At 43.4% G+C, this 12,400-nt stretch overlaps 2 protein-coding genes across 3 annotated transcripts in view; both read right to left on the minus strand.

The window, feature by feature from the left end:
• The window catches only part of ncmap (non-compact myelin associated protein), a 5,349-nt gene extending 4,667 nt beyond the window's left edge, over positions 1-682 (minus strand). Inside the window, exon 1 of the mRNA XM_019888205.1 lies at positions 472-682. Within this exon, the coding sequence (XP_019743764.1) occupies positions 472-533 (62 nt within the window). The 5' untranslated portion in view covers positions 534-682. The remainder of the gene's footprint in view (positions 1-471) is intronic.
• Positions 683-3,431: 2,749 nt separating this feature from the next.
• The window catches only part of rcan3 (regulator of calcineurin 3), a 37,375-nt gene continuing 28,406 nt past the window's right edge, over positions 3,432-12,400 (minus strand). For both annotated transcript variants that reach the window (XM_019888354.1, XM_019888355.1), the window contains 3 exons: positions 10,748-10,921; positions 9,819-9,990; positions 3,432-7,516 (listed from right to left, as the gene is read on the minus strand). In XM_019888354.1, the coding sequence (XP_019743913.1) occupies positions 7,362-7,516; positions 9,819-9,990; positions 10,748-10,921 (501 nt within the window). In that variant the 3' untranslated portion in view covers positions 3,432-7,361. The remainder of the gene's footprint in view (positions 7,517-9,818; positions 9,991-10,747; positions 10,922-12,400) is intronic.

Genomic DNA, 12,400 nt, shown 5'->3' on the forward strand with positions numbered 1-12,400 from the left:
GAGTGTAAACACAGGGGGGAGCTCTCTCTCTCTCTCTCTCTCTCTCTCTCTCTCTCTCTCTCTCTCTCTCTCTCTCTCTCTCAGGTGGATAAAGCGAGTAAAAGGTGGAGGGGGGGTTTCTGATTTGGTGTGCTGGAACTGAGAGTCAACATCTGAGGCTGCTGGTTTTTCAGGTCCTCCCACTCGGGCATCGAGGGAAGCCTGGCGTGGCGCCTGATTAAAAAAGCATTGGCGGCTACCACTGCCTTGGCCCACTAAAATCTTTTTGCTGTAGTTTGAGAAGAACATGAGCTGTTTCCTTCTCCCAAGCATCGGCACCACTGCCTTGGCCCACTAAAATCTTTGCTGTAGTTTGTGAAGAACATGAGCTGTTTCCTTCTCCCAAGCATCGGCTGCCGTCCATCGCGTTGTCCCCGTCTCCTCCCCCCTACCACAGAAGCCGCAAAAATCAGCCAAGTGTATGGAACTTACCACCGACGCTCTACTGTGAGATCAACTCGAGCTTTCTCCAGGTGGAAGGATGAGGAGCGCATGTCTCGCCACCTTACCAACCCCCCCTCTCTCCCTCACTGAAAGGAGGGGGGCATAGTCCACTAGAGAGGAGTGAAGTCCAATCCAACGTCGGAGCCCCCCCCCACAGCGTCTTGGTGGACGGGAGGCAACGGCGGGACAGAAAGAGTTTAAAAACAGGAGGGAAGTCTCTCTCTCTCTCTCTCTCTCTCTCTCTCTCTCTCTCTCTCTCTCTCTCAGGTGGATAAAGCGAGTAAAAGGTGGAGGGGGGGTTTCTGATTTGGTGTGCTGGAACTGAGAGTCAACATCTGAGGCTGCTGGTTTTTCAGGTCCTCCCACTCGGGCATCGAGGGAAGCCTGGCGTGGCGCCTGATTAAAAAAGCATTGGCGGCCACACTTGCGGTAAAATCAGCAGGAAATGTCACGCCACGGTGTACCTGGTTGAAACATTAAAATCCATGACTTCAGGGATTCCCATACATAATACTTCAACTAGGGATACATCACAGACGAAGTTCAAGTACTTACATTTGAGTAATCGCCAATACTGAGTAATAATACTTGGTCATGCCATGATGTCTTGCAATTTTCATGACAAAGCGTTGTATTTAAAAAAAAAAAATCAGACTAAAGTCGATTTGGTAGAATAAAATGTAGATAACCGATTAAGATATCGTACGAGTAAAATAACTAACATTTTTTTGTTCCTTAACACGAACAACAATAGCGATAGGTGTCTTGGTGGACGGGAGGCAACGGCGGGACAGAAAGAGTTTAAAAACAAGTGGGAAGTCTCTCTCTCTCTCTCTCTCTCTCTCTGTTTCTCTCTCTCTCTCTCTCTCTCTCTCATGCAGGCAGTATATAATATAACTCGTTTTTCCTTAAAAAATTTTTCGTTTAAAATGCAATATTGTCGTTTTTCGTAAAAAGAATGGATAAAGCGAGTAAAAGGTGGAGGGGAGGTTTCTGATTTGGTGTGCTGGAACTGAGAGTCACCATCTGAGCTCGGCTGGTTTTTCAGGTCCTCCCACACGGGCATCGAGGGAAGCCTGGCGTGGCGCCTGATTAAAAAAGCATCGACGGCCACACTTGCGGTGAAATCAGCGGGAAATGTCACGCCACGGTGTACCTGGTTGAAACACTAAAATCCATTACTTCAGGGATTCCCATACATAATGCTTCAACTAGGGATGCATCACAGACGAAGTTAAAGTACTTACATTTGAGTAATCGCCAATACTGAGTCCTAATACTTGGTCATGCCATGATGTCTTGCAATTTTCATGACAAAGCGTTGTATTTAAAAAAAAAAAATCAGACTAAAGTCGATTTGGTAGAATAAAATGTAGATAACCGATTAAGATATCGTACGAGTAAAATAACTAACATTTTTTTGTTCCTTAACACGAACAACAATAGCGATAGTGTGTGTGTGTGTGGGGGGGGGGGCAGTGTGTTGCATACATGCAAATGAATCTCATAGATTTGATGAAAAGGCACAAAGAAGAATGCAGGCAGTATATAATATAACTCGTTTTTCCTTAAAAAATTTTTCGTTTAAAATGCAATATTGTCGTTTTTCGTAAAAAGAAAACATTTTTAAAAATTCAAACACTGTATTCAAGTCTTTCCTGCGACATCTATGCTTTTTATTAGCGCGTTTACAGCATTATGTATTATGTGTTCGAATTAGCATTGAGCTAGAGAACTTTTGCAATACAAATGTATGTGTTTGCTTGAATAAAAATACAATTCTTTTTGTTTTGTGTTCATTTGACAATAGACTTCAATTGGGACTGTCGAACGAAACAGCTTGAAGCAAACACATGTTGACTTTTTTTGAGGAGACAGTGTTGACATGCAGTATTGGTGCATCCCCAATCTCAACAGACAAGTGCATCACAATAGCTTGGAATAACATGGAAAACTGATACGACAATTGTCTGAACCTTGAAGGAGGTCTGCGCCACACCGAGTGCTATTCAGGTGGACCTCACTTTCTTTAAGCCTTATCACAAATCCAGTCATCCCTACATGAGTGCGCAAGTGGTTGAAAATTAACTACATTAGCTGGCTCAAGTGTATCAGATAAAGAGTATGTAGCAAATTTGGTCACATTTCTGTGGAAGTAATGTGTGCAATATCTCTTATCTTATTATTGTATCTCCAGTAACAGAACCTCACTTGTAGGCCCCCCCCCACTGGGCTCTCCAGTTACAATCCGGAGGCTCTTAAGGCAGCTACTGTAGCTTTTTTTGTGAGCAGGTTTGAAGTGAACACATTGTTCATTATTCCCAGGTGTTCCCATGTCACTGCAGCAGCCTTATATAAGAAGGGCAGAGATTAAAAACCCCGCATAGAGGTCAGCTTTCACTCAACATAAAAAAAAAGTGGATGTAGTCGTCCCACGGCTGAAAAGTGAAGCAAATGCATATTCTGGCAAAAGTTTACTTAACTGAGATGTTTTTTTTAATGAAAATGGAGAGCAACGACAGTTTTTGCACCACAGTGTAAATGTAGCACAACTTCCCAAAAGTGACGTCGCACTAGTTGAGAGTGAACAGACCTACAGTGGTGCCTTGAGATACGATTCTCTTTGTCATATTTTTTAAATGTTTTCAGCCATAATAGTGTCTCTCAAAGCAACTTATAAAAAGACACATTAATATCAAAGTTTGCATGTATCATGATACAGATTATGAAGTCAAAAGTTTTGACAAGTTTTAAGGCCAAGATAAGGTCTGTAAAGGTTTTATCTTGCACCAAGTGTTGTCTTTATAAAAATGTGTATTTTTACTTTTTACTAAAAGTTTTGACCTTCGAAGGAATTAATTCATGTCATATTTTCCGTGGGGGGAAAATTGTTGGTTCGGTGTGCTCGCCTTCTGAGGTGTAAACTAAATGACACAAAGAGAATCACATGATGTGGATACTTCTTTAAAAAGATTACGGTAGTCAACCTTTACACCTTCATAAAACATTCATCTGTTAATAAGACATTGGTAGGTCAATTTCGAGCCATAAAGCAGGTTAAACATACATTGGCTTATTATAAAAGACACCAAACGTGGCTTTTAAGAAGCAGTTTTTATGTATGTTCTCTATGTGAAACAATACTACACAAATAGAAGCAGATACTGTCAAGAGAGAAAGAACATGAAAACACACATACTTGTACCGGTATCACAACTGTAAATTATTGCTCATTTTGCTACTTTGTTTTCTGGATTTTCCTACCGAACAAGACATATTAGTCACGTGTCAACCAAAATATTTGACAACAAAATAAACAAAGAAAACAATACAATAGTGACAAACATCATTGAGCTTTTTCCTCTGAAATGATCAGTGCGCTTCTTCATCATCAACATCGTCCAAGAGAAGCCGTGACAAAGCGCGCGTGTACGCGAACACACGGCTGGGACAGCGCCCTCAGCAACATAAAAAAATTGGCATATGTACAAGAATATACACGTACACACACATCTGTGAGCACAGAGAGTACAAAAAAGTCATGTCGCTGGCCCTTTAAGTCGGGTCCCACCAAGCTGCTTCCGTATCTATGTCACACATCGACATCTTGATGAAAAACGTTAAGGGGATGCTTTTGTTTTGAGGGCCAACAAAAAAAGCCACAGCTGTGATGTTGTGACACGGGAAAAAACAAACAAACAAACAAACAAAAAACGAGTGCCACATGCTCGTGAAGGCCAGTTAAGGTGTGGGACGAACACAAACCAAAAAAAATTAATGTGCTTCTGAACTGGTGCAAAGGAGGCAATCACAAAAACAGAGTTAAAGTGCTGACATGCATCTTTTAGCATACTAAAAATCGCAATCTTACCATCTGAAATGTGATAATGAACCAGGTTTATGCAATGGTGGGCAACGTGTGGCATGTGGGCCATAAACAGCCCAAGGAGCCCACATGCCATGAAAATGTTAAAAAAAAAAAAAAAGAAGCCCTCAGAGGAACTCTTATACATTTGTTCTGTTGCACTCCACTCATGTCAAGTGTTTTTTTTTTTTAAATGAGGAAACATAGTATTCTATGATTGCTAATTGTACTTTATAAAACCATACATGTTGAACGAAATAAAGAGAATGTAAAGAATGAAACAGTTTGTGCAATATTATTTCATGCTATTATCAATTCATTGTGCTGCCCCTTCTGGTGTACCCGCCTTGGCCACCAGGAGACAGTATGATACTCTACAGAAGGTGTCACCAAACTACTCATTGGCTACTGATGAGTGTGAAGGGCGACCAAATGATGCACACTTCTGAAAGAACACATTTGCCCAAATTCCGTTTATTATTATTATTATTATTATTATTATTATAAGGGGTGGGCAGGAGAAATCAGGTGGCGGAGCCATTACCCCCGGAATCAATGGAATAATCCATAGAATAACCTTTGGGCTACTCATGTGGTCCTTGGGGGCTAACTGGTACCCGTGGGTACCACATTGGTGAGCCCTGCTGTACAGACATGCAGACAAAAAAAACAGAATCGACCTCTTTGCTACTACTGTTGTGTGACTCAGTAAGATGCTTGAATACTCGTCATTCCTCTGAGAGGATAAAGAACATATGCCTGTGACTATTGTTATATTATCTGTCTACATACGTTGCTCTACCGATTGCCTTTAAATATCAATTGCTTCTAAAACCAAGCAACAATGCTAACCATTAGCATGTCAATGGCATTTGTTAGCATTAAATTAAGCAAACTTTTTAATCAGGAGAAGCTATGTAGTTTTAAATAACACAAGCTTTAATGTGATGGTAAACTTCAATTGGGCGTGGCATTAAACATATTCAAGCCTTTTTTTTTAATGTATTTTTTTAATGTTTGCCAAACTGCTGCATAAAGTAGAAGAGTCACAGAGATGCATAATAGTGAACGTAACTGGAAATGTATTGCTCAACTCATGTATTGTGAATTGTATGTATTTAGCTGTTGTAAAAGAACAGCAAATTGTGCAAATCGGTGCGATAGTGCCTTTTCCGAAATTCCACCCGAACCATACGATACAAATATCTCGAACTTTTTGGGTGTAGTCTATCTTGTATGGTTCTTGTTACCCTACGCTAATGTACGTAATAAGGCGTGAACAAATGAATGAAGAAATGTAAAGTTGGATTAATAATCCATCCATCCATTTTCTATACTTTCTGTTCTAATTTATCTTATTCGCGGGTGTGAACTGGGGCTTATCCCATCCTCGACCGGCTGCAGGTCACTCACAGGGCAAACGATCATCTCCACTCACATTCACACCTATGGACAATTTTGATTTGTGTCTTGGAGCAACTGAGTGCATGGACCAAAAAGCGTCTTCATTGTTAGCCGTTAGCCTGGTTAGCATCTCGTAAACTCACGCAGCTGCTGCTAACATCTGAATCAAGATACAACACATACTGTACAGATTTTTTTTTAAAGTAAGAAAACATTTCCATGCATGTGCTTGTCACTCTCACAGTGCGTGGCATGATCGATATGATCGCCACATATTGATGACCCCAGTTCAGTTGCTAACCAACCGCCTGATAAGCTGTACGTGAGTACCTCCTTAAGCATCCCAGCCAGTGTGCTTTCCTCGGTCTGTCTACGACTCCAAATAGATCCAGTGAACCCTTAATTATTAAGTTCACTGATTGTTCATTTCTTTACGTCTTATTAGCATTACTGAACACACAAAGCGGACATGTAACAAACAAACAAAAAAAAAGGCGAATGCTTAAGATAATCCTAAAGTCGTGTGGGTGAAGACGCATTCAATAACCACATATTTACTGTCATTCCCTCTCACTGAAGGAAATACGTGAGAATGCTTTGGTTGACATCTCATCAGGCAGCTTTCCCTCTTTGACTAGAAAAGCATCTACAAATACCAAGCGCTATGTACAAGCCGGAAAAAAGCGGGAGGACGCTCCCACCCTTGCAAAAAGGAGTGGTGATCCGAATGGGCGATAGAAAATGACATTGACAGCACGGGAGGAGTTTGAAAAATTCAAACGAAGGAGAAGAAAATGACCAAAAGACGCCATTTTGAAGTTCTGCATGCAAACAAAGAAAAACTTTTGTGTTTTAAGCATGCAAAAAGTGTATCAAATACACAATAAGAACACACATCTAATAGTGAAATTAAATTACAAAAGGGAGAAATATTCAGCCACCACAACTTTTTTTGTTAGTCACATATGGCACTCCGTGCAGTGTGTGGGACGTTTAATATTCACTTTATTAGTATTGTTTCACGCTGTCGAGTATATACATGCATCCCGATGCGAGCTGATATGAACATGAATGGAAAAAAACGGACCAAAAAAAAAAGTGCAAATCACCCCGAAACACACGAGCCATCGCTAAACGAAACAATTAGGTGTGCAGGGTACTAACACGCTAACTGGACTAGCGATGCGTGTAACGAGTGTGATGTGTGTGTGTGCGTGTGCGTGTGTGTGTGTGTGTGTGTGTCCATGTCTGCAGAGGTTCGGCAGGCCGGGGCAGAGCCAAGGGTGCCCCACTGGACAATGCGAGGAGTGGTTGGGTGTGTGCTAGTGTGTGTGCGTGCGTGTGTGTGTGTGTGTGTGTGTCCCCTCATGCGTTTCCTCCGAGCCGTCTCATCCGATGGCTTACAAAAACTGGAGCAATGTTTGTCTGTTTTTGAGCTGGAATGACAGCGGCAGCAGCGCCCTCTGTGAGTGCAAAGATGAGAGTGAGAGAGAGAGAGAGAGAGAGAGAGAGAGAGAGAGAGAGAGAGAGAGAGAGAGAGAGAGAGAGAGAAGGAGAGGGCGTGCTGTGTTGTAGGTCAACAAACAGCCTGTAGAGGGGGTTGGCGGGTCTAGTTGAAGACCTTTGGTGGCCCATCAGGACGTCTGGTCTGCACAATTTCCTGCTTGGGCCGCGCCGCTTCGTCGTCCTCCGTCTCGCTCTCACACACGTGCACCACCACGCTCGGGGTGGACTCCGTGCCAGCATGCAGCTCGTACTTCTCACCTGTCACAATGACATTTGGTTTTATACAAAATACCACCATCGTGACCAGCATTAAAATACAATAGCTTGGGGGGGAAATAAAAAAAGAGGGGAAGGATTGCTGCCTTAAAACTATTGTGTGGATCCCATCATCTGAACCAATTATCCTCAAGAGGGTATACTGTATAGTATAAACTAAAATACAGTACCCTCCGTAATTATTGGCTCGCTTGGTTAAGACACGTGAAGAGCCAATTACAGAAGTTTCCTCTCATACTGAAAAGTATGGAAATGGTTCGTTCACCAGACAGAGAATCAAGCTCCTCCCGGGGCCATCTCAGTCTCCAGACCCCAACCCTCTTGAAAACTTGGAGTGAGCTCAAGAGGAGAGTGCGGAAGAGCGGACCCAGGTCGCTGGATGATTGCAAAGCGGGATGGTCGAAAATCTCTCTCTTTCTGTATACTTCCATCTTTTGAAACATGATTGGAGAAGACTGGGTGCTGTTTGGTTGTGCAAAGTATTGACATCATAATTCTGGCACACATGATTTGATGTAAAAGAATGATTTCTTCATGTGGGATATTTTCTTCCGACTGAAGAAATGCACTTGAATGAATTGAGGTCCGAAATCATTTTGATCAACAATGATTAGAAGTTAAACAAGAAGAACACCCTCCTCCCCTGCGACTTGTATAAGTTCATACGTCACACACAATATGAGTTAAGGATGCATCAACATTCATTTCCAAATTTGATTTTGACGAATCCACTGTATAGCATGTCTCTAAAAATGTGACAAATTAAAGACAATTCGTTAGCCTACATGATGGTTGGAAAATAAAAATCTGCATCATGGTATGCACATTCACCAGACACTGCTCAATACTATCGCCCTTGCGCTATCAGAAATAAGCTATGTGTGTTTTCGGTCGGATGTTGACAAGCACAGGTGACTCAGAATGAAAGAATACGCTCTCCAGATTGCATCGCGGTTGCCACGGCAATAAGATGAGACGGAGGAAATTGGCCCTGAGGAACAACAAGAGAACGACAACGCGCCGTCACCGCGGTGAGCCAACAGAGGGGGTCGGTGCTCTGCGGGCTCAAACCCGACACCTATCTGGACTCTGGAGGGGGGGGAGCCGCTTCCTGACTCTCGGAGTTGCCTTGGCAACAGAGCAACGCCATTGTCCAACTGTCGTCTCTTTGGAGAGACCTTCCGTGCGAGAACCCTTTAAATAGGTTTTAGCTGATAAAAGGGGGAAAACGGAATAGCTTGAAAGAGCAAAAATGGGGAGACGCTTTCTTTTGTGCTTGCCGGATTTTTTCTCGAAAATGTGACTCATCTTGCACTCACGGCGCCTCCCTTTCACTGTCATGGGAAGCGAAATAGACAGTGAGAGTAATTGTCTCAAATCATGGAAGCTAGTGTTCAGATGGACAGAGTGAACAACTAAGCCCATTAGGACCCAGTTGCGAACCTAAACAGCAGCACCGAGTATTGTTTCTGATTAATTGTGGAGTCTGAGCGCATGTTGGGACATAGGTGTTCCTAAAAAGGTTTGTAATTGTCTACAGATGCGGGCACGGCAAAGAACTCATGCTTTTCTATTCGACAAGGCCTGACTTAATGAAGCGCCTCCCCTCACTTCAGCATAGTTGCGCGGCACCAATATGCCATAGGATGTCACTAGAACAATATTTTTATATGAGAAATGGCTTTGCTCTGAGCACAAACAAATACAATTTCAAATTTCAGCAAGTAACAGAAGATCACCTCTGCTCCAATAGGCCGAACTGCGAATGTGTGGGAGTTCACTGCAGTCCTTTTTTTTTTTCACATTTAGAAACAGGAACAGATCTATAACATTGTTTAAAGAATTTCTAAAAATGCATGTCTTAAAATAAATGGCTGAATAGACGCTCACCATCCAAGAAAAAAAAAAAAAAGGTCCGTAACTGGAAATATCTTCAGTTCGTGCAGACACTTGTTCACACAAACCGCTGCTGAGCCTATTTCAAATCAGCTGCGAACCAAAACAGCAGCACATGAAGACTTTCTCAGATGAATTCAAGCGGGGAGTCTTTTGTGACAATTAGCATTCCAAATAAACGTCATGTGGTCGCTCCACAATATTGACTGCACCTTACAGGAAGTTAAGCAACTTATTGCTCTTCGTTTCTTTCTGTTTCCTCAATTTTATTTTCCACAGTGTTCCTGGGAAGCCATCAAGTCCTAATCCCTTGTTGCTCCTTACTTGAGCCTGACACGCGTCATGTCATTTTCCGCTCCAGACCGCAGCTGCGTTAACGACTACTCACCAGGTCCCAGCTTGGCGACCGCGCACAACAGGTCGTAGTTGATGACCGGCGTGGCGTCCTCGCTCTGACTCCAGCCTACGGGCGGCGAGGCGGGCGGCGAGATCAGGAACTGTTTGACGGGCTGTGGGGGCGCTAGGTAGGATTTATCGATGTCCTCGTCACCATTTTGGACCTGGCGGCAGCATTGATGACAATAAGTGATGTCGGGTGTTTGATTTCTTGATTTCACTTTCCCTATCGAGAAGATTTATTTAGTTTTCAATTCAGTTGTACAGATTATAAAATGGGGAGCATTATTTGTTATGGTTCCCGGAGGAGCAGCATTATTAGTAGTTGAAGCAATATTTTGAGAAGTGTTCATTAGAATGAAATATAAAGCAAAATATAAGCGAAAGAACAATGGGACTTCTGCAAAGCCAAAGTGCCTACAGTTACACAACAGCAAGTCTACGGTCAAGTAAACATCATTCGCAAATCAAATTTAATGTAGCCTTTCAGAAATGTGCGGTCATTCCTTCACCCGTAGAAGGATAGACAGCCGCCGGTGCACTTTCAATCGCTTTATTGAACAAAGATAAGGACTGTAGACAATTTAGTGTAGCTACCGGTAGATGTGTTTGACCTCTATTACGAAGAGTGCAAAAAAAAATAAAATAAAAAAATAAAAGCACTATGTGCAGCTAATGACAGTCTGTCTCGCAAATGTATTCGCTGTAATAACAAAAACCTACATGAAGTAATTGTCTCTGCTGAATCCTTAATCCTTTTATAATTACACACAGAGAGGCGCAGCAGCAGTCATAACAAGGCATATCAATGAGCGATGACAATCTTATAGAGACAATCCGACGCAGCTTGTCAAAGTACGTGGAACCTCAGTGCGTATTTTTCACTGTCGTGTGCGAGTGGTGGGTGGTGCTCGAGCTCACCTGGGCAAAGTACAGTTTGAGTTTGCGGCCGTTGAACTCCGACTCGTGTAGCTCGATACGGGCGCGGGCGGCTGCTTCGGGTGTGCTGAAGTTGATCCGGACTCTCCGGAAGCTTTTGAACAGTTGGAAGGTTGCCTGATCGTCGTAGATCCGAAACGCCGCCTCAAATCTCTCCTGTGAGAGGGGGGGAACAACCCATCAACAAATATTTGAGGATATTGCGAAATATGCTAACTAGCGAACATTATGCAAACTCCCAATCTGAGATTTGAACCTGAACTTCAAAACTGTGAGGCATACGTGCTAACCGCTAGGGCATCGTAATGAACAACATTTATTAAGGAGCCATCGGCCTGTGGGTCGCCAGTTGCCCATCACTGCTGTATTATCAAGAAATCAATGAAATTGAAAGAAATATGTCGAGTTGCATTTTCTCCCCGTGCTTGCGTGGTTTTGCTCTGCTGGCAACCACTCCACGGTGGTCCTCACCTCTTACCCAAAGTCATCTGGGAAAAGCTCGAGCTCACCTGTGAGATCAGTGAAGACAAGCGCGACAAAAACTGGATGGATGTAAATTTTTGGACACAGTCGGTTTTTCTACCTAGTCTTGAGGGCCATTTTGGTAAATTATGATATTACGAGGCCGTCCGGTGGTTGACTGGTTAGCACGCCGGTCTCACAGCGCAGAGGTGAGGGGCTCGATTCCGGCTCCAGCCTTCCTGTGTGGAGTTTGCATGTTCTCCCGGTGCCTGCGTGCGTTTTCTCCGGGTACTTTGATTTCCCCTGACATTCCAAAAACATGCATGGCAGGCAAACGGAACACTCTAAATTGTCCCTAGGTATGATCGTGAGCGTGAATGGTTATTAGTCTATCTGTGCCCTGCGATTGGCTGGCAACAAGTTCAGGGTGTCCTCCCGCCTACTGCCCAAAGACAGCTGGGACAGGCTCCAGCACACCCCGTGACTCTTAGAAGGATAAGTGGATCAGAAAATGGATGGATGGATGATATTTCAAGTTGTTTTGCAGTGTTGCCTGTATTGTTTTTCCATGAGATGAGACAGAGCTAATATTGCTCAGAGATTCATCACCGCCTCCATCAGAGACTCAGACGTGACTTTTGCTACACTTCTCTCATTTTCTTTCCAGATAATTTGGTAATATGATTTCCAACTTCCTGTCACTGTCCTTCAATCTTTTTTTTTTCATCCCAATGCTATTTCCTCTTTCCCCAACATCCTGATGTATTCTATGTATGCTATGTTTCTTCAATCAGACAGCGCCGCGGGAGCAACAGGGAACATTTTCCGATCCCCTTTATCCTCACAAGGGTCGCGGGGGGGTGCCGGAGCCTATCCAAGCCGTCTTCGGGCAGTAGGCGGGGTACACCCTGAACAGCGTGCCAGCCAATCGCAGGGCACACACAGACGAACAACCATCCGTGCTCACACTCACACCTAGGGACAATTTGGAGTGTTCAATCAGCCTGCCATGCATGGGAATGGATAAAAGAACATAACGGGCCGTATGTGGTCCTCGGGCCCTTTGCCCGCCCCCGGTTTCGATCATTGTGCTGAGGTCTCACAAAATTAGTTAATTTGGTCTGACTTTTGAGGCAGTCTTCACAGGGTGCCACGTTCCTGTTTCAATGCATT

Source organism: Hippocampus comes, unplaced genomic scaffold (assembly GCF_001891065.2).
Source record: "Hippocampus comes isolate QL1 unplaced genomic scaffold, H_comes_QL1_v1.1 scaffold112, whole genome shotgun sequence".
Lineage (NCBI taxonomy): Eukaryota > Metazoa > Chordata > Actinopteri > Syngnathiformes > Syngnathidae > Hippocampus > Hippocampus comes.